We start from the raw sequence: 21,396 nt of genomic DNA on the forward strand, positions 1-21,396 counted from the left end.
AGAATTATGCACAAGACTTCACTAAGTCATTTTGTTTTCTTTCCAGGTTTGTTGAAATTTTGTACAGTTGGATTTTGTGGAATTGGCAGCCTCATTGACTTTGTTCTTATCTCTGTTCAGGTGAGTTGGTGTCCATCAGTTTAAAAGACCTGCCAATGTATTTGTAATTTTTGAGTTGTATACATTCTGTTTATGCAGAGCATGTCATTATGATATAGCTAAATATATGCATTTACATTATTCTTAAATTAAATAACATACTGAAGCAGTTGTGGAAACATTGTCAACTCTATTCAACTTCAGCCTAAATTGTAGTCATATATGATAAAATGTATATCATACATATTGTATATTTAAACAAAGCTTTTTGGGATTGTTATTCTTGTGCTTAGTTTTGTAATGATAAGTAGTGGACTACTTGACAGATAGACCTCAGTATGTGCGGTTGGGAGACTGTAGGTCTGACACGGTGGTCAGCAGCACAGGGGCGCCGCAGGGAACCGTACTCTCTCCGGTCCTGTTCACCCTGTACACATCAGACTTCCAATATAACTCGGAGTCCTGCCATGTGCAGAAGTTCGCTGATGACATGGCCATAGTGGGGTGTGTCAGGAATGGACAGGAGGAAGAGTATAGGAAACTGATACAGGACTTTGTGATATGGTGCAACTCAAACTACCTGCGTCTCAATATCACCAAGACCAAGGAGATGGTGGTGGACTTTAGGAGATCTAGGCCTCATATGGAGCCAGTGATCATTAATGGAGAATGTGTGGAGCAGGTTAAGACCTACAAGTATCTGGGAGTACAGTTAGACGAGAAGCTAGACTGGACTGCCAACACAGATGCCTTGTGCAGGAAGGCACAGAGTCGACTGTACTTCCTAAGAAGGTTGGCGTCATTCAATGTCTGTAGTGAGATGCTGAAGATGTTCTATAGGTCAGTTGTGGAGAGCGCTCTCTTCTTTGTGGTGGCGTGTTGGGGAGGAAGCATTAAGAAGAGGGACGCCTCACGTCTTAATAAGCTGGTAAGGAAGGCGGGCTCTGTCGTGGGCAAAGTACTGGAGAGTTTAACATCGGTAGCTGAGCGAAGGGCGCTGAGTAGGCTACGGTCAATTATGGATAACTCTGAACATCCTCTACATAGCACCATCCAGAGACAGAGAAGCAGTTTCAGCGACAGGTTACTATCGATGCAATGCTCCTCAGACAGGATGAAGAGGTCAATACTCCCCAATGCCATTAGGCTTTACAATTCTACCGCCAGGACTTAAGAACTTTTAAAAGCTATTATTAATGCTTTTTGGGATAGTGATTTAGATGCATATCATATTTTTTACTGAGGTAAGTATTGTATGTAATGAGTTTTGCTACAACAAGTGTATGGGACATTGGAAAAAAGTTGAATTTCCCCATGGGGATGAATAAAGTATCTATCTATCTATCTATCTATTTATTTAAATTTAAAGCTAATAATTGTGACACAAGTCCGATCATCGTTCGTTTCATTAAGTGTACCTGAAAAATTTCTAATGTATAGGGTTTAGATGTGCGATTACAGTTTAGAAAACATTTGCACTGTACAGTTCAGATATAACTCATTTGCCATTTATTTGGTCCTTAACTTTGTATAGTACTTCAGCTTCAAAAATGGTAAAATATAATTGTAAGTCGAAAAATTGTAAAAGGTGAGAAGCAGAGGTGTAGAATTGATAGTACAAGTAAATTCAAAAGTAAGTTTTTCATCATGCTTCTCCAAAAACGTGTAAGGGTTTTCACCCAAGTTTTCAGCAAGTGATGACAATAATCTTGATCTTCATTTGCGTATGTTATTCTGCAATATCTCGAGTTGAACAAGGAATGACTGGATTGACATTTCATTTCAATATCAGCAGAGGAGTTGTGAGGTGCTTCTCAATGGTATGTACCATTGAGATACTGGAATGTACATTCAAATATGGTGCAAAAATATTATTCATGAGTAAATTCTATTATGAGGCTGAAATATAAGAACTGATTAGGTTGTTATGGTGTGAGGTAAAAAGAATCTGACAATTTGTTTTCCATTTCACTGAGTGAAGGAAGGGATTCATTGCACATCAAACTAATATGAGTTCAGTCATTTATCTCCATAAATTGAATACAAGAAATCCTACCTTTAAGCCAGAGGAACATATTCCATTCCATTCAGCTGATGCTCACTTTAACTGAGTACTTTTCTATCTGACACCAATGGCAGACAAGATTACCATTAGTTGGAAGTAAAAGGTGAACGATACTTGACCTTCTAGGAGAATAAAGGACTGTACCACCTGTTCTTATAGGTAATTGTTTTATTAACCCATTTCCATTCCCGTTGTCCTGACTTTTCAATAACAAATAGATAAATGTGTGGCTTAATTTAATTTAAGGGTTTAGTGCACCTTTCTGCCCTTTCTTTTCAGGATTTGACACAGCAGTTGTTGGTCTTTTTTGATAACCTTATAAGCATATTAAAATACTATTTGAACATAAAGACCTATTAACACATATGTGATCTTTGCATTTCAATTAATATTTCATCACTTAAGATTAAGGGATGTTCTGAAGCAATTGAGTGGTTTTAAGACTTAATATCTTCTGCCAACATTCCTCAAGGTGCTCTGAGGTACAGCAATCAAAACTCAACTGGAACATCCATGTTCTTCCCAACTCCCAGAGCAGATCAGCAAAGATGTACTTGCACAATTTGAATGTTTAAAACCACATTTGGAAAATAGTTTTTTTTTTCAGAATTGCCTACTCCCTGTTCACCTGTACAACTTTAATTTCATGAGCATCCATATTAGGAGTGTGAGTAAGCTGCTCAGCCAGTTAAAAACCTCATGGTTGATTAGACTGTAGCCTCAATTTCATATTTCCCAAACACCCAAAGTATATTTTGATCCCCTTTCAAGAACCTGTCTGCCACTGCCCTTTGAGGAAGGAAACTAATGACCTTCAGTGAGAAAAATAGTTTACTTCATCCTTCTATTAAATGGACAACCTGTGGCGACCCAATTACTAGCACACTCGAACCGGCTGACAATTAGCCAGAGCCAGAGACAAAGGTACATAGCCTCAGGTAGTTTCAGTTACGTGCCTCTCCAAGTATCGAGTGGGGGGAGACAGCCTTTTAAGCAAGACTGTGTTTGTGAAATAAAATTATTCCGTGGTTGCAGTTTACCGACTCCGTGTCGTAATTTCAGCGCTGCGCGTAGCACGCCGCTACATTGGTGACCCCGACGGTCCAACCGTTTTTTTGGACCGGAGATGGCAGACGCTGCGTTTGTTAACGCGGTTTCCTTGAAGCTGCCAAGCTTCTGGACGCTATGACCTCACCTATGGTTTCAGCAAGCAGAAGCCCAATTCCATGTTCGGCAAATAACCTCAGAGGACACCCGTTACTACTACGTGGTGAGCTCCCTCGACCAGGACACAGCGGCCCAGGTCGCAGAGTTCGTACAGTCTCCCCCAGCAGACGGCAAGTACACGGAATTCAAAGCCCTGCTCATAAGGACTTTCGGGCTCTCCCGCCGCGAGCGAGCTGCCCGCTTACTGCACCTGGATGGCTTGGGAGACAGGCCTCCATCGGCTTTGATGAATGAGATGTTGGCTCTGGCCGACGGACACACACCCTGCCTCATGTTTGAGCAGGCATTCCTGGAGCAGCTGCCCGAGGACATACGCCTGCTGCTGTCCGACGCGGATTTCAGCGACCCCCGGAAGGTGGCAACCCGGGCGGACGAGCTGTGGAAAGCCAAGAAGGAGAGTGGGGCGTCCGTCGCACAGATCACCCGGCCACGCTCCCAGCAGCAAACCAGTCCAGGCCCGGCCGCAGAGCCCCCTGAACCCAGAGGCCGGGGTGTGGAGCCCAACGAACACTGGTGTTTCTACCACCAGCGGTGGGGCGCAGATGCCCGCCGCTGTCGCCCGCCCTGCCAGTTCCCGGGAAACGCCAGGGCCAGCCGTCGCTGATGGCTACGACGGCTGGCCTTCGGGATAGCCTCCTGTATGTCTGGGACAAACAGTCGGGACGCCGGTTTTTGGTCGACACCGGTGCTGAGATCAGCGTCTTACCTCCGACGAGTTACGACACCCGCAGCAGGGCGCCGGGTCCCCCCCTACGGGCCGCGAACGGCAGCACCATAAGGACTTATGGCACCCGTCCGGTGCAGCTACGGCTCGACTCCAGCAAGTTTACGTGGGACTTCACACTGGCCGCCGTAGCCCAACCGCTTCTGGGTGCGGATTTCTTGCGGGCTCACAGCCTACTGGTCGACCTGCCCAGGAAGAGACTGGTTCACGCCGAGACCTTTCAGACATTCCCCCTGGGTGCAGCCCAGTTGCCAGCCCCTCACCTCGGCTCCATCACGCTGTCCGGCAACGACTTCACCAGGGTCCTGGCGGATTTCCCATCGGTTCTGGCACCACAGTTCACGGCAGCCATGCCCCGGCACGGTGTACAGCACCACATCCTGACCCAGGGACCACCCCTCCATGCTCTGCGTCCTCTCTGTATGTTGTCTCATCATTGTTGATGAGGCCAGCCACTGTTGTGTCATTAGCAAACTTGATTATTCAATTTGAACTGGATCCAGTTGTGTGCACAGCAGTGGGCTGAGCACACGGCCCTGAGGAGTGTCAGTGTTCACTGTGGTGCAGCTAGAGATATTTCTGCCAATGTGGACTGACTGTGGCCTTTCTGTGGGGGGGGGGGGGGGACAGGATCCAGTTAGAGAGAGAGAGAGAGAGAGAGGTGTTAGGACCCAGCGAGGACAGTTCACCCACCAGTTTCTGAGGTATGATAAAATTAAATGCTGAGCTGAGATAGATGAGCAGCATCCCAGCATATGAAGCACCATTTTCCAAGTGGGACAGTATGGAGTGGAGTTCAGAGGCTCCGGCTTCCTCAGTAGACAGATTTGAGGGATAAATGAGCTGGAAAGGGTCTTGAATACTTGAATACTTTTGGGTCTATCTTATGGATTTTCGGCTGCTGATCAAGGAAATCATCATGAAATTTCCCTGTCACACACCATTTTTTGTAAGCACCAATATTTGTTATTTCAGTTCGTAATTCAGGTCAATTAAAATGTTGCCCACCATGGAAGCTGTAAAGTTTTCTATCTTGTCCAGGCAAGCCTGGATATGTTTAGGTAGGGCAGATGCTGCATGGCAGGACAGGGTTTAGAAAGGCTATAAAAGCATCATCCACACACTGTTCACATGTGTATTGGTTTACAGTCATGTTGATGTGCATCCTCCACAAGCATAGCATATTGTGTGTACACATATTGTATTTTCAGGAGTGTTTGTGATAGCAAAATGTCTTGCCAATGTGGCAACAGCCACCATACTTCCTGTTATATTTGTGGCGACTATACACTTAAATCTCCCGAGTCCTCTTATTAAGAAAGCCTATAAGATCCACGTTAGGTATAAAATTAGTGACCAGGCCAAAGTCTGGGCTCCTCACATTTGCTGCCTTCCCATTTAGACGACTTCTCTGCAAATTTTGGTGCTGTCAGTTACAAGCATGGTGAAAGATTTCACCGGACGTTGCAGTCATGGAGAAACAGTACCAGGGCAACTGGAATCCATCAAAGATTATTGTTGGACACATAAGCGAGAAGCCTCACTGAGTACAAATGAAAATCATCAACAAAGCAGTTTTATCTTAGTTGAACTATTGCAAAGTGTCAGCACCATTATGCAATGAAATGCATTTTATTCAATAAAAGTTAATTTCTTGTTTCTCCAAGTTCCTACATGATGTAAGTAGTCTGAAATTATATTTGTATTCAGCTTCAAGTGGACTATTGTGACCACAAAAAAATTCTGAGGAAGTTGATTTTGAAAATACTTGTCCATGATAACCAGCCACTCAAAGCACTTCATTGTTGTTAAGGTCACTGCCAGTGGACGGTAGTCATTGAGGCAGAGCACTGTCACCCTGTCCTCTTGGGCTATGTGGTGACTGCCTTGAAGCCTGAGGGGACAGAGGACTGTTCCAGAGAGATGTTGAAGAAGTCTGTTAGAATCTCTGTTAACTGGGCAGCACAGTCCCTCAGCAGCTGATCGGGTATGTTATCAGGCCCTGCAACTTTACGTGGGTTGATCCTGGCTAGGATCTTCCTCACATCAGATGCGGTCAGACAGAAAGCCTGCTCTTCGGAGGCAAGGGCAGTTTCCTCACCGGCATGTTGTTCTGTACATCAAACAGCGTATAAAAGACATTCAGCTTATCAGGAGGAGGAAGCATCACTGTCTTTGATGTGTAGAGTGGGCTTGTAATGTGTTATTGCCTGAATGGCCTGTCATATATGTTTTGTGTTTCTGGTGTCACAGAAATGCCTGTGTAGTCACTGAGTAATCCTGTTTTGCCTTCCTGATCTGGGAAAGCACTTCTCTTGCTGACCTGAGAGCTGTCTTATCCCCCAATCTGAAGGCAGCATCCTGATCTTTCAGCTGTGCTGTCCAAAAGATTTAGCTATTACTGCAAGACAAAGAAATTTAATTGAAATAAAGAACATAAATTAATATTTTCTGATAAATAGTACTATATTATGTCATTGGCAGAGTACAATATTGCAAATTTGGATGTGTGACTGACTAAGATACTATAAGATAGTCAATTAGTGTCATGGCTATGTGGGTATTGTGCAGCCTCATAGCGATGTGTCTGCATTTTCATGACAAAATCTGAAAATAAATTGAAATAGCAAACTTATTAATGGATTGAAAGACAGTTTTACTTATACAGGTAAACAGAGTTGAAGGAAGAGGAAAAATAGAATGAAAAAATGGCGGTGATGTTTTGGATTTTGTACAACAGTGTAGTGTGAAGCATTCTATGACTGCAAGTATCAAAATGGGATTGAAGTTGATGGTGGTTAAGTTGCTATTGACCTAGTTTTAATATTTTCCTTCATAAAAATTGGTATGCAATTCCTTGTCATATATTAATATTAAATAGAATTTTTAATCACTAGACAATTGAATAGTCAAACAAATTTATTTAAAAAAGCTTTGCTGGAGGGAAAGCTGGAATCACATATGCATCTTAATAGCAACTCTCTTGAGAGTGTGCAATTCAGATTGTAATTAAGTTAGATATGATAAATTCTGCAGTTATTAGTGTGTGGAACAGTTTCTAACTTGGCTGTTGAGAGGGAGCCTATAGAGTCTATGTCACCAATTAAAGGTAAATTTAATAAATCATTTAAAAGAAGATAAATATCATTAGAAATGCACATTTACATAAAGGCCCCTTGAAACATGAAGATGTCACTGTCTTAAGTTAGGGAGGGTGTACAGTATAGTAAAATATAAAACAATCAAATGAATTTTATAGTGGGCTTAAGATCGATAACTTCATTTTAGTGTTTCATCTGCACAGCCAAATAAATTAGGATTAGGCCAGATGGCATCGTGGCATGATCTTCTGATGATTTTCAGTAGTCCTCAATTCTCTAATCTTTCAAACAGTTATCTAATTCCTCTTTATATATCCTCTCTGAGCTGTTATCCACTACCATTAGTGGTAAAGGTTAACCACCCTCTGAGTGAAAAGATTCCAGTACACTTCAGCTGTAAATTACTATGTAAGAGGTATTTCTTCTTCTTAATAATAATTTGATAAATTGAAGTAGATATTAAGGAGGAGTGCTCTCATTATGGGGGAGAAAACAGCCATTGTAAACCATTACAAAATGGATTTCATTCTATTAAAGTTAGTTTTGGTTTAAAAACAAATACCTGAAGCCAAATGTTATTTTCCATATATTTTATAAATAGTGCAAAATTAATAAAATTGACTGATTGCTTTTTTAAATAATTTCCCTAGATTGTTGGACCTGCAGATGGCTCGAATTACATTATAGATTACTATGGAGCAAGACTTACCAGATTATCAATAGACAATGATACGTATAGAAAGAGACAAACAGATATGTGATCCTGACAGATTTAGTTCTGGTAAGTATCTGTTCAGCTGCTTTCTGTATCATTTTTGCGTAATTAATTCACATAATAGGCTTCAGTTAACAGATTATTTTCAGGTTTCTCTTTGGAGACCATGCAAAATGGTTGATAACAATAGAAGTTTTTAGTTTGGCAGTTTACACCTGTGCATCATTTCAAGAAAGGGGGTTCCTTTGCTCAGTGTTCAAATAGCCAGTCGTTGGTCAATTCCAGAATATTTATGCAAACCATTTTTGGTTAAAAAGTATAGATGAATGATCTTCAACAAAAGTAAATATTGTCTAGAATCTCATTAAAACATTTTTAACAAAGATATTTTTGTCATAGATCTCTATATAATTGCACAAGCTGTTAAAACACTATATTTCTGGTATCATGTTTTTGTAAAGAAGAATAGCCTATTAATACTGTGTTTGCAAAACAAAAAGATGTGCAGCAATTTGATTTTAAATATCTATTTCCCAAAATGCTAACAATGCATTCAAGCTTGGTACTGATGTTATGTGCGACCATCATAGTGCGCAGGGAAGGCAGAGCACCATTGTATGGCCTTTAATACCTTTCACAAGTGATCATCTGTGCGAGCAGCAGGAAGAACTTGCAGCTGTGAAACTTAGTTATCACCATTGAGGATAAATGCTAATTTACTAATTTCTGTTGGTTGTTTTGACAGTAGTATTTCAAATTTGCTGTAAGTCTAGACAACCATATTTTGACTGCTGAACTTTTTTTTGGTCCTACCGGTTGTCCCCAGGCATAGGCATTTCAGTAATCTTTCCTCTTGTAACTTGACTGGAGAATGATCAAAGAGATGCATGGATTGGGACAAACTGAAGTACAGCACAGAAACAGGCCCTTTGACCCATCCAGTCAATGCTGAATCTATTTAAACTGCCTACTTCTATCAACCTGCACTGGGACCATAGCCGTCCAAATCCCTACAATCCTGTACCTATCCAAGCTTTTCTTAATCGTTGAAATCGAGCATGCACACACCACTTGTGCTGGCAGCTCATTCCACACTCCCAAGCTTACTTTGGGCCTCATTGTGATAGTGCAGGAAACTACAGAAAGAGAAATTAGAATTAAAATTATAGAAGCTCACCTCTTGTAGACCAAACATACACACTCTGCAAAGTGGTCATTGTTGTTATTGGCAATCAACCTCACAGTGGCTAATAGCATGAAAGGCCTTCAGGTTGTAGGCTGGAAATGGAGATAATAGCAACATCTTCGTATGCTGCCCACTCTCTTTCAAAAGAAAATGATCACATTTCATTCTTGCTTTGCAGTGGTTGGAGCTTGATGAAGCTTTGATACAGCTACTCCATAGCTTGTTTACAGCAGGTTCAGTACTACAATCATGGTAATTAGCTGGCAATCCAAGTACAGGCTGCATTGGAAACATTGGACGTAGATTAATCCTACCATGGAATTCTTCTGCCCTTTTTTCCAAATTAGTTCCCTAGGTCAGTGAAGTTGGAGAAACTTGAGTAAGAACCTATTGTTTTTCTGTTTACTGTTATGCGGGTATGGCTGGCAGGGCTAAGCATTAGACTTAGCCTTCTGCTAATTGACCTTGAACAGAGTATGAATGTTAGGACAGTTCAGTGGATAGTAATTTATCAATCATATTCCAATGATTGAAGGATATTATATAAACCAGAGCTAGTGAGCAAAAACAGTTTTCCTATCCTGCAGGACATTGGAGTTTTTACAACAATATGGTTCTATTACCAATAATATATTTCTTTGCCAGATCTATTTAATTTCATGAAATTAAATCCCTCAGTATCTGAAGTCATGATTACAGATAATGGACTAGTGTTTCAAAGGCATAGGCCATTGAATGCTAGACTATTATGTTAGGATATTCAGTGACTCAGCTAACACATTTGGCAGGAAAATTATGTTTTTATTTTGAAAAGTAAAATAAAAGCACTTAAATGAAGTTATTTTATTTCATCCATTGTGGCAGTCAGTCTCAGCACAAAACAAAAGACAAACTTTCATTTGTTCCAATGATGTACATTAACTTAACCTTTGAGCAAGAGTCCAGCTATACCCATATGAATTGTCTGAGACAGACTTGCACATTATTTGCACTAATCCAATACAATCATGCAAATTATTGCAATCTGTTCAAACTCATTTTGGATCATTCCTTCCAATTAGCAGAGGGGAGACTGAGATGCAAACCATATGTACAGCACTTGAATCAAACTTAAAAAGTTAAGACCTGCAAATGCAGAAAATCTGAACTAAAAGCTATCATCAGCAGTTCAGTTATCATTGGTGGAGAGTAAAGCAGAATTAACATTTCACTTTGATAACCTTTCATTAGAAATGGACCTGTAATATATTAGCTCTGTTTCTATCTTCTCAAATGCTCCTGAGCATTTCCAACATTTTTTTGTTTCTGTGTTTTAACTTTGCTACCCAATTCTTCCTCTTGCAATTTATATGTTGAATATTCATGTAATGACTTTTGTGTTTTTATGAATATTTGCTCTATATTTCGCTCAAGTAGAGGATTAAATCCTTTTATTTGTTTTTTTTGTTCCCTTCCAGTAAGTCATACACTATATCTGCACCTTGAAATAAAAGGAATATGTTTAAGATGGAAGTAAGAATTCAAAGCATATTAAAATTAGTTTATTTCCTCCCCTCTGTGTACCATTCATAGGTGTTAAAAAAATTAGTCACTGACATTCAACCAAGATGTACATTTTTTAATGAATACCATTATTTGGCCTATACTAAAGATCGTTAAACTTTCTAATCTGTATATACTTACAACTGGATTTCTGTGTCTTCAGTTATGTCAAATTTACAGCATAGATTTATTTCTGCTTGGTTAAACAATGTACTACTTGCAGAAGTCTTTGGAGTTTGCTGAAGTCTTTGTCCATGTGTCCACTGTAAGAAAAACACTGAACAAAAAAAGTGTTTGTGGAAGGATACCACAGAGGAAACCATTCCTCTCCAAAAAAAACATTGCGCATCTCTACCCTAGGATTCTGAAAAGGGTAGGGGTAGGCAGCAGAAAGGAAATTATAGACCAGTTAGCCTGACCTCAGTTGTTAAGGATGAGGTTATGGAGTAGTTAGTGACACAGGACAAGGTAAGAGAAAGTCAGCATGGAAAATCTTAGGGGAAAATCTTGGCTGATGAAGCTGTTGGAATTCTTTGAAGAGATTGCATGTAGGATTGATAATGGGACTGCAGTGGATGTATATTTGGACTTTCAGAAGACCTTTGACAAGATGCCTCACATGAGGCTGCTTACCATGTTAAGAGTCCATTGTATTCAGGAAAGTTACTGGCATGATTAGAGCATTGGTTGATTGGTAGGAGGTAATGAGTGTGAATAAAAGGATCCTTTTCTGGTTGGGTGCCGATAACCAGTGGTGTTCCACAGGGGTTGGGACTGCTTTTTATGCTGTATATTAATGATTTAGATGATGGACTGGATTGCTTTGTTGTCAAGTTTGCAGATGATAGGGAGATTGGTGGAGGGGCAGGTAGTGTTGAGGAAACAGGTAGGATGCAGAAGGACTTAGACAGATCAGGAGAATGGCCAAGAGAGTGGCAAATGAAATACAATGTTGGAAATGCATGGTTATGCACTTTGGCAGTAGAAATAAATGTGCAGACTGTTTTCTAAACGGGGAGAAAATCCAAAAATCAGAGATGCAAAGGGTCTTAGGAATCCTTGTGGTTCCTAAAGGTTAAATTGCAAGTAGATTCTGGTGAGGAAGGCAAATGCAATGTCAGCATTCATTTCAAGAGGTCTAGTATACAAAAGCAGGGAAGTGATGCTGAGGCTTTATAAGGCACTGGTGAGGCCTCACCTTGAGTATTGTGAACAGTTTTGGGCTCCTCATCTTAGAAAGGATGTGCTGGCATTGGAGAGGGTTCAGAGGAGGTTCACAAGAATGTTTCCAGGAATGAAAGGGTTATCATAGGTGTCTATACTTGCTGGAATTCAGAGGAATGAGCAGGGAGGGGGGTCTCATTGAAACTTTTCGAATGTTGAAAGGCCTAGACAGAGTAGATGTGGATAGGATGTTTCCCATGGTAGGGGGTAAAGGACAATAGGGTGCAACCACAGGATAGAAGGGTGTCCATTGAAAACAGATGTGGAGAAATTTCTCTAGTCAGATGGTGGTGAATTTGTGGAATTTGTTACCACAGTCAGCTGTGGAGGCCAGATTATTGAGTGTATTTAAGGCAGAGCTTGATAGGTCCTTGATTGGGCATGGCATCAAAGGTTACTGAGAACGCTAGGGAATGGGACTGAGGAGGGAAAGAAAAGATCAGCCATGACTGAATGGTGGAGCAGACTTAATGGGCCAAATAACTTAATTCTGCTCCAATGTCTTACGCTCTTATGATCTCAAGTTTGCAAAAGACCACCTGGTTGTTGACACAATGCTTCTGGAACATGTTCTGCGGACAGATGAGACAAAAGTTCAACTTTTTGGCAGAAATGTGTACCATTTTATTTGGAGGAACAAGGGCAGTGCACATCAACATCAAAACCTCATCCCAACTGTGAAGCATGGTAGAAAGAGCATCATAGTTTGGGGCTGCTTTGCTGCCTCAGGTCCCAGACAGCTTACAATCATTGAGGGAACAATGAATTCAAAATAGTATCAAGACATTTTACAGGAGAATGCCAGGGTAGCAGTCCGTCACCTGAGGCTTAATAGAAGTTGGAAGTTGCAACAACGCAATGATCCAAAACACAAGTGAGTCAACAACAGAATGGTTTAAAAAGAAGAAAATTTGTGTTTTGGAATGGCCAAGTCAAAGTCCAGACTTTAACCCAATTGAAATGCTGTGACATGACCTGAAGAGGGCTGTTCATGCAAGGTTTCCCAGAAATATTGGTGAACTGAAACAGTTTTGTATGGAGGAATGGTTGAAAATTCCAACCTCACCATTGTGCAAGTTTGATTAGCAGCTACAGGAAACATTTGGTGGAGGTTATTGCTGATAAAGGCGGTTCTACCAGCTATTAAATACAAGTATTCACATACTTTTTCTTGCAACTGTATGTGCCTGATACTGTTGCATAGTATTGTATGTCTTCATTGTTTGCAATGAAGTTATACTAAAATTTACTTACATAAGCTGTCACAGTAGTCTACAATTAAATATAAATATTGGGATATAGGAATATGCTTCTTCCACATGGTAAATTAAGTTGCTAATTAACAGCTGCAAGTTGGAAGTTGCTTCCTTTTTGGTTGGCCCCATGTAGAAAGAAAATGCCGGGACAAGAAACCCATTTAAAAAAAAATTAAGATAGAAGTTTCTGAAAACTGGCTTTGTTTAGTCCAGATGACAGTTTCTGCAATGAATAAAAGGTCTTTTAAGGATGCGTTATTGTAAATACCAGGATATGGAAGTATCACATGCCTGTGTACAAAACAATTCTCTCCAAATTTCACACAGCCGACAGCAAAGCAGTACATACAAAATGCTGGAGGAACTCAGCAGGCCAATGGAAAAGAGCAAACAGTCAATGTTTTGAGCCAAAACATCAACTGTTTGCACTTTTCTTTAGATGCTGACTAGCCTGCTGAATTCCTCCAGCATTTTGTGTGTATTTGATTTCCAACATCGTTTGTAATTCAACAGCAAAGCAAGTCTTAGATGAAGCAGTAGGGGGCACTAACTAACTGTTCACCAGCTTGTGGTGGGGATGAAGATTTCTCCCACCAGTACCAATCTTCAGTTTTGTGCCAGTGGGTTTTTTTACTTAGTTATTCAGCTGAGAATTTTGACAAACTCATCTTTTGTGAATTAAGCCTTTATTAAAACTGAAAACTTCTGCCAGGGATGGAGGTCATAGCTGTGTTGAGACCTGAACCTCATCTGAATCTGCCTGATAAGCTGCAGATGCCAAATAGGCATCCTGAGACAGCAGTGCTGGCTGGATGGAGCATAGTAGCAGCTGCAGGGTGGGTGCAGAGATCAGAGAGCGTGGAATGATGCAGTGATTCAGTTACCCGAGTAACAATCTAGAGTCCTAGACTAACAGTATAGAGGGCCATGTTCAAATCCCACCTCAGCTGCTGTGAAATTTCGGTTAATCTGAACTTTGTAACAATAAACACACACAAAATGCAGGACTCCTGAAGAGTTTCAGCCCAAAATGTCGACTGTATTTTTTTCATAGATGCTGCCTGGCCTACTGAGTTCCTCCAGCATTTTGTGTGTTGCTTGGATTTTCAGCATTTGCAGATTTTTTCTTATTTGTGATTTGTAACAATAACTAGTTTTGGTAATAATGACTGCAAAAATACTATAGCGTCAGAAACACCAACCTAGTTCAAAGCTATTCGTCAGAGGAACAAATCTATCTGGTCTGACCTATGTGATTTGGGCTCAGCCCGTCAACTTTTACAGATACCATCAAGCATTGTTGTCACCATCTTCTCAAGTAACAATTAGGGAGGCCCCCAGCAATGTTCCCAATCCAGAAGAATAAATGAATAGAAAAGAATACGTGGAACATGTCTGCACTGGTACCAACATGCAGCACTTCTGAGTACTCATGCCTCTCAGAAAAACTGGAAAGAATAATTTGTTACATCACACTTAATCTAATTATCATTTCTAAACTTCATTCAAAACCACCCATGCACTCTTTTGTGAACAGATAATTCTAAATAGGCTATTAAATTACAAACTGAAAAGGAAGTGTAAACTATATTTATGTATGCCTTTCATTCCTCTGGCACATCACAAATGTTAGAGCTGTCATATAGGAAGCATAGCATGCAGTTTGAGTATAGTAAGGTATTACGAGTGACAAAGGAATTACTGGTTGATCTTTCTTGGGTGGAAAACGCAAATGGCTCCTTTGCATCCTACTGGGAGGGCAAATGAGGCTTTGGTTTAAATTTCCTTCTGAAAGGCTACTGCAGTGCAGCAATTCCTTAATAATACTCTGTAGTCAGACTTGAATCTTTAACCTACCAACGTTGAGAATTTTGACTCTGAGAATCATATCCCTAATCTAATATTGGTTGTTTAAAAATAAGACTTGTATCTTTTTTTTGCTATGCATTGCATATGTTATTTACTTACAGTAAATCGATTTCTAATTTTGAATGCAACTAGAATGTAAGCTAAAGTGTTTTTTGCATAAAATGTCTCGTTTTCCCCAAGCCCTCTCCCCAACCGATCAGGTTTTTTCCCCCCTTTATTTAAAATGGATCCTACTGAGAGAGAAAAAACTGCATGTATGTTCGAGCCAAAACAAAAATCAAAATAGTCGGCTTCCAAAATGGACACTATTAAATGAACACAATTTTGGCACTAATCTTATTGCTGAAAACGTAACGATGAAGGTTTGTATTGATGATTGGTGTTGGGACTGGTTAAGGTGTTAGCTTTGGTATCTAGGAAGCAGGAGCAAACCCACCCTCCCTCAGGTTTGAAGTTGTACACTTTCTCTTGGAAGTGCTCTTTTGATGCAACAGTTTTGTATTAAATAGTAAAAAGACAACTGGTGAGAGCATACTTTAGTTCCAGTTTTCTTAAGGATTTAAAAAAAACTTATCAATAGTTTTAAAGTGCCAGTCTTAGGAATTATTGGTGGCATGTCCATGTTTAATAAATTTGTCATTTACCCTTATTTTGGATTGCTCTAATTGGGGGTGTAGGGGGAAAATATGATTCAAAATGTTATCTTGCTGTTAGATAGTAAATTAGCAGACAAGCTAGAGAGAAAGAGAAATGTCCACATTGCAAAAGATTATTAAAATTCTTAATGTTTTTCGAAACTTGAAATTGTGATGATAACAGATTCCATGGCAACTTATGAAATGTACTTGAGGCATAATTGAAAAGCTCTTTCGAAGATTTAGCACTTGTAGGCTAGCTGCATGGTTTCCTTCAATGTTCAAAGTTTCTGATTTGATATTTTTCTTCAGCAATCCTAGTTGTCTTCCTTTTCTCTTCTCTAATTATGAGTAATGAATAAAAACTCAACCCCGGTTTGAGAAACTGTTGAATCTGTGTACGAGGATTGTCATTGCTCATATTTCCATACAATTTGAGAGAAGAAAAGTTCACCTACAGACTTCTTCCACGAATATGTCCATTGAGTGATATTCAAATTGGCTAACTTGATGTAGTTGGAGAAAAGCCAGTTATTGGATTGATGTATGGAAGCAGACATTTTCAGTTTGATTTGTGATAAATTGTTGGTCAGCGTAGACAGTGAGCAGAACTTTGCATCTATTGTTTTCTGGCTTGCCCGACTCAGGCCGGGCTGACATAAGGCATGGCTGCTCCATTTTTCATACTTTCGATGATCATTTCAAATAAAACATAGTTTAATTTATAATTTAGATCTTGCATCAATCTCCTTAAATATGTTTTCAAAAATGTCATTAGGAAAAATCTTTGCAACAAAATAGTTTATAGACTTGGTCTTTCTCTTAATTATTGAAGAAAGTTTATTTATTGTGAGGGAAAACTCAAAACTGTCAAGAACATTCCAGGAATCAGTGTCCTTTTAACTAATCTTCATATTTTTGGATATTAAGCAGGGAAATTTAATGTTTTTAATTCATGCTGTATTAGTACTCCCATTAATGAAGTTGTTCTGTAGTTTTCAAACTAAGGCTTGTCCAGATGACAGTGATTGATCGACAAGAAAGGAAAGAGGAAAAGTACCTGTAGAGTGAACAATTTATACCAGTATTGCAGTAATCAATACAGCACAATTAAGCTTTCAAAATAATGCTCTGAGGTAATAGAATATAATGCTAGAAAATTGTACAATTGCAAGTTTTGTACTAAAAGCATATTTAACTTAGCATTATATTTGTTGTGGAAATTTCTACAACATTGATTTGTTTAATGACACAATAATACCAATGTCATAACTGGAACTACTTGAACATATTTTTCTATTTTTTTTAAACAAATGAAGGAAAGGATAGAAAAAAAACTAAAAGATGGAAAAAGAAAAGTAGCAAATTTGAGACAGAATGTGGATGAGAGGATTCAATGAAAGAAACATAAACCAAAGAAAAATAAGAGAAGTCTAAAATGGTAAAACATAGTAAAATATGGGAACTCAGTTGTGCTTGGATGTGGCTGTACTGCTCCTTGACAAACCAATGAGTGAATGCCGTAGCATGCTAATTTTCCTGATCTATGGAGTAAAGAACTATTAGAAGCAGTTAAATCATTGCGTTGTTTTCACATGAGCATTAGAATTGTTAATTCTAATGAAGGTTCATGCTAGTTCCACATCTAGTTTTACCTTTTACCATTCAGTAGGTTGCATTCTGCAATGGTAATAGAATCAATGGCTAACTATAGCAATTAATCTACATTGGTTTATCTGAAACAGACTCTGAAAGAAAGAAGAAAGCCCAGTTGTAGAATATTAAGTACCAGAGGTTTAGAAGCCCCCTTTTTTCCTTCCTCTTAAGCATGTAACACTTGCGTCATGTCCCAACTGTTATTTTTGGCAGGAAATTTATCAAAGTTGTATTTCAATGAATCTCTCCTTGTTGTTAAAATTGCTTTGCATTCTGAAGTAATTGTTTTCTATCATTAACAGTTATATGAATTGGAAAGCTGATGAAAATTACTTGAGTTCTGATAGAAATACTGTGGCAATGATTCAACACCTACTAGTATGTAGCTTGGTTGCTTTCTTGAATGACATATCAGGATCATAAATAACATCATTAACAATAACTCCAACTTTAGTATCCTGAGAATATTAATTATCAATCTTAAATTACATCAGCAGTAATTACTAATAACATCATAAATCTAGCAATTCCATGTTTGCAATTAAGTTCAAATGGGGAGCCTCATGGCGAGAAAGAAATTATTAGTTTTGGTAATCATAACGGTGGATTGGTGCATATTTTTCGGCAGTTTGACATAAATTCATATACATACGTAGTTTATCTCTTGCTTGCAAATTCATCTTTTTGTAAATTAATAGGTAATGCTAATTAATGCATTATAATTACTTTCTGATACTGTTTTAGCCCAAAATCTTCACTTTGAGGATGCTCAGTATTTTGAGTAGACGAGCATTATGTAGAGCAGCAGTGTGCAAATGAGAACTTCAGAACCGATCTGGCCTTCAGAATTGTGCAAGTTGAAAAATTGTATTTTTTACTCTCTGTGGCCCAAGGCCTTGCATCTTCCTCTCTCTGTCCAGTACCCATGCATAAGAAAGAATCAAGCACCTGTAGCCGATAGTTCTCAGTGAAATATTCATCTTGGCATCCTCCTCAGGCCCTCACAATCATTGCGATTTACAGTCGGCCCTCCTTGTCTGTGGATTCGGCATGCACGGATCGGGAAAACCCGGAAGTTCTCTCTCCAGCACTCATTGTTTGAGCATGTACAGACTATATTTTCTTGTCATTATTCCCTAAACAATACAGTATAACAATTATTTACGTAGCATTTACATTGTATTAAATATTAATCTAGAAATGACTTGAAGGTACAGGCAGTCCCCGGGTTATGAATGAGTTCCGTTCCTGAGTCCGTCTTTAAGTCGGATTTGAAGTCAGGACAGGTACATCCGGTATTATTTAGCGTCAGTTAGTCAAACGTTTTTCTTAGTATGTAGTTCATATTTTACCTTTCTATGCATATAAAACACTTAAGAAACTTATGTATTTCAATAATTAAACCACTGTATTGCTTAGTAATAATTGTAGCTTTCATCGGGGCAAAGCCTTTCACATGTTCCATTAAAATCATTCCGATCATTGACCAACTGTAGCCTAACGCTTTTCCAATGACCGATGGCGTTTCACCTCTTTCCAATTGTTTTATTTCTTCCACCTTATTTTCATTCGTGATCGTGATTATTTTTGTGAACAGAAACGCCACGGATTCAGAGCTGCACCGCCAGGTCCTAATGTCCACTGCACAGAGCATGTTAAATGAAGTCCGGGGTTCCGCTGGGTCCTAAAGACCACCATATTCAGCCAGGTTAAATAAGGGACTTGAGCATCTGCGTTTTTTGGTATCCGTGGGGTGTCTCGGAACCAATCTCCCGTGGATAAAGAGGGACGACTGTACTTATTTAGGGTTTATTAAAGACATGGAAGCCATTTTGAAGAAACTCAGTTCGTACTGTAGATAGATTTAAAAAAAAATGCCTTGCCAACTTGCCAGGCAGCATCTATAGTGAGAAGCACTGTCGACGTTTCGGGCCGAGACCCTTCGTCAGGACTAACTGTAAGGAGAGATACTAAGAGATTTAAAAGTAGTGGGGGGAGGGGGAAATGCGAAATGATAGGAAAAGACCGGAGGGGGTGGGATGAAGCTAAGAGCTGGAAAGGTGATTGGCAAAAGTGATACCGAGCTGGAGAAGGGAAAGGATCATGGGATGGGAGGCCTCAGGAGAAAGAAAGGGGGAGGGGAGCACCAGAGGGAGATGGAGAACAGGCAGGGTGATGGGCAGAGAGAGAGAAAAAAAACAAACAACTAAATATGTCAGGGATGGGGTAAGAAGGGGAGGAATGGCATTAACAGAAGTTAGAGAAGTCAATATTTATGCCATCAGGTTGGAGGCTACCCAGCCGATATATAAGGTGTTGTTCCTCCAACCTGAGTGTGGCTTCATCTTGACAGTAGAGGAGACCATGGATAGACATATCAGAATGGGAATGGGACGTAGAATTAAAATGTGTGGCCACTGGGAGATCCTGCTTTCTCTGGCAGACCGAGCATAGGTGTTCAGCGAAACGTTCTGCCAGTCTGCGTCGGGTATCACCAATATATAAAAGGCCACACCGGGAGCACCGGACGCAGTATACCACACCAGCCGACTCACAGGTGAAGTGTCGCCTCACCTGGAGGAACTGTCTGGGGCCCTGAAGTAATTCTCCTTTGGCTCCTCAACTTCCTCCAAAACAAGAGTGTAGCCATGGGCACCCGCATGTGTCCCAGTTATGCCTGACTTTTTGTTGGCTTTGTGGAACAGTCCATGTTCCAAGCCTATACGGGTATCCAACTCCCTCTTTTCCTTCGCTACATCGACGACTGCATTGGCGCTGCCTCCTGTACACATGCTGAGCTTGTTGACTTCATTAACTTTGCCTTCAACTTTCACCCTGCCCTCAGATTTACCTGGTCCATTTCTGACACCTCCCTCCCCTTTGTTGATCTCTCTGTCTCCATGTCTGGAGACGGCTTATCTACTGATATCTACTATAGCCTACAGACTCTCACAGCTACTTGGACTATTCCTCTTCCCACCCTGTCTCTTGCAAAAATGCTATCTCCTCTCACAATTCCTCCATCTCCACTGCATCTGCTCTCAGGATGAGGCTTTTCATTCCAGGATGAAGGAGATGCCTTCCTTTTTTAAACAAAGGGGCTTCCCTTCTTCCACCATCAACTCTGCTCTCAAACGCATCTCCCCCATTTCCCGCACATCTCCCTCACCCCATCTGCCCGCCACCCCAGTCGGGATAGGGTTCCCCTTGTCCTCACCACCCACCCCACCAGCCTCCAGGTCCAACGTATAATTCTCCGTAACTTCCAACAGGATCCCACTACCAAGCACATCTTTCCCTCCCCCCCCCCCCCCTTCTGCTTTCTGCAGGGATCGCTCCCTACGCGACTCTCTTGTCCACTTGTCTTCCCCCCCCCCCCCCCATCCCTTCCCACCGATCTCCCACCTGGCACTTATCCTTGTAAGCAGAACAAGTGCTACACCTGCCCTTACACTTCCTCCCTCACCACCATTCAGGGCCCCAGACAGTTCTTCCAGGTGAGGCAACACTTCACCTGTGAGTCGGCTGGTGTGGTATACTGCGTCTGGTGCTCCCGGTGTGGCCTTTTATATATTGGTGAGACCTGACGCAGACTGGGAGACCGTTCTGCTGAACACCTACGCTCTGTCCGCCAGAGAAAGCAGGATCTCCCAGTGGCCACACATTTTAATTCCACGTCCCATTCCCATTCTGATATGTCTATCCATGGCCTCCTCTACTGTCAAGATGAAGCCACACTCAGGTTGGAGGAACAACACCTTATATACCGGCTGGGTAGCCTCCAACCTGATGGCATGAACAGTGACTTCTCTAACTTCTATTAATGCCCCTCCTCCCCTTCTTACCCCAAACTTCACTTTAAAAACAAAACACGAAAAGCCATAAGGAAGAATAATAAGACCATAAGATATAGGAGCAGAAGTAGGCCATTCAGCCCATCGAGTCTGCTCCACCATTCAATCATGGGCTGATCCAATTCTTCCAGTCATTCCCACTCCTCTGCCTCTCCCCATACCCTTTGATGTCCTGGCTAATCAAGAACCTATCTATCTCTGCCTTAAATGCGTCCAATGACTTGGCCTCCACAGCCGCTCGTG

The 21,396-nt window shown here is 40.6% G+C and overlaps 1 protein-coding gene across 2 annotated transcripts in view; it reads left to right on the forward strand.

Moving 5' to 3' along the window:
• tm2d1 (TM2 domain containing 1) overlaps nucleotides 1-21,396 on the forward strand; it is a 54,244-nt gene that overhangs the window by 22,792 nt on the left and 10,056 nt on the right. For both annotated transcript variants that reach the window (XM_073063057.1, XM_073063058.1), the window contains exons 5-6: nucleotides 47-120; nucleotides 7,867-7,997. In XM_073063057.1, coding sequence (XP_072919158.1) covers nucleotides 47-120; nucleotides 7,867-7,977 — 185 coding nt within the window. In that variant the 3' untranslated portion in view covers nucleotides 7,978-7,997. The remainder of the gene's footprint in view (nucleotides 1-46; nucleotides 121-7,866; nucleotides 7,998-21,396) is intronic.

This window comes from Hemitrygon akajei, chromosome 12 (genome assembly GCF_048418815.1).
Source record: "Hemitrygon akajei chromosome 12, sHemAka1.3, whole genome shotgun sequence".
NCBI lineage: Eukaryota > Metazoa > Chordata > Chondrichthyes > Myliobatiformes > Dasyatidae > Hemitrygon > Hemitrygon akajei.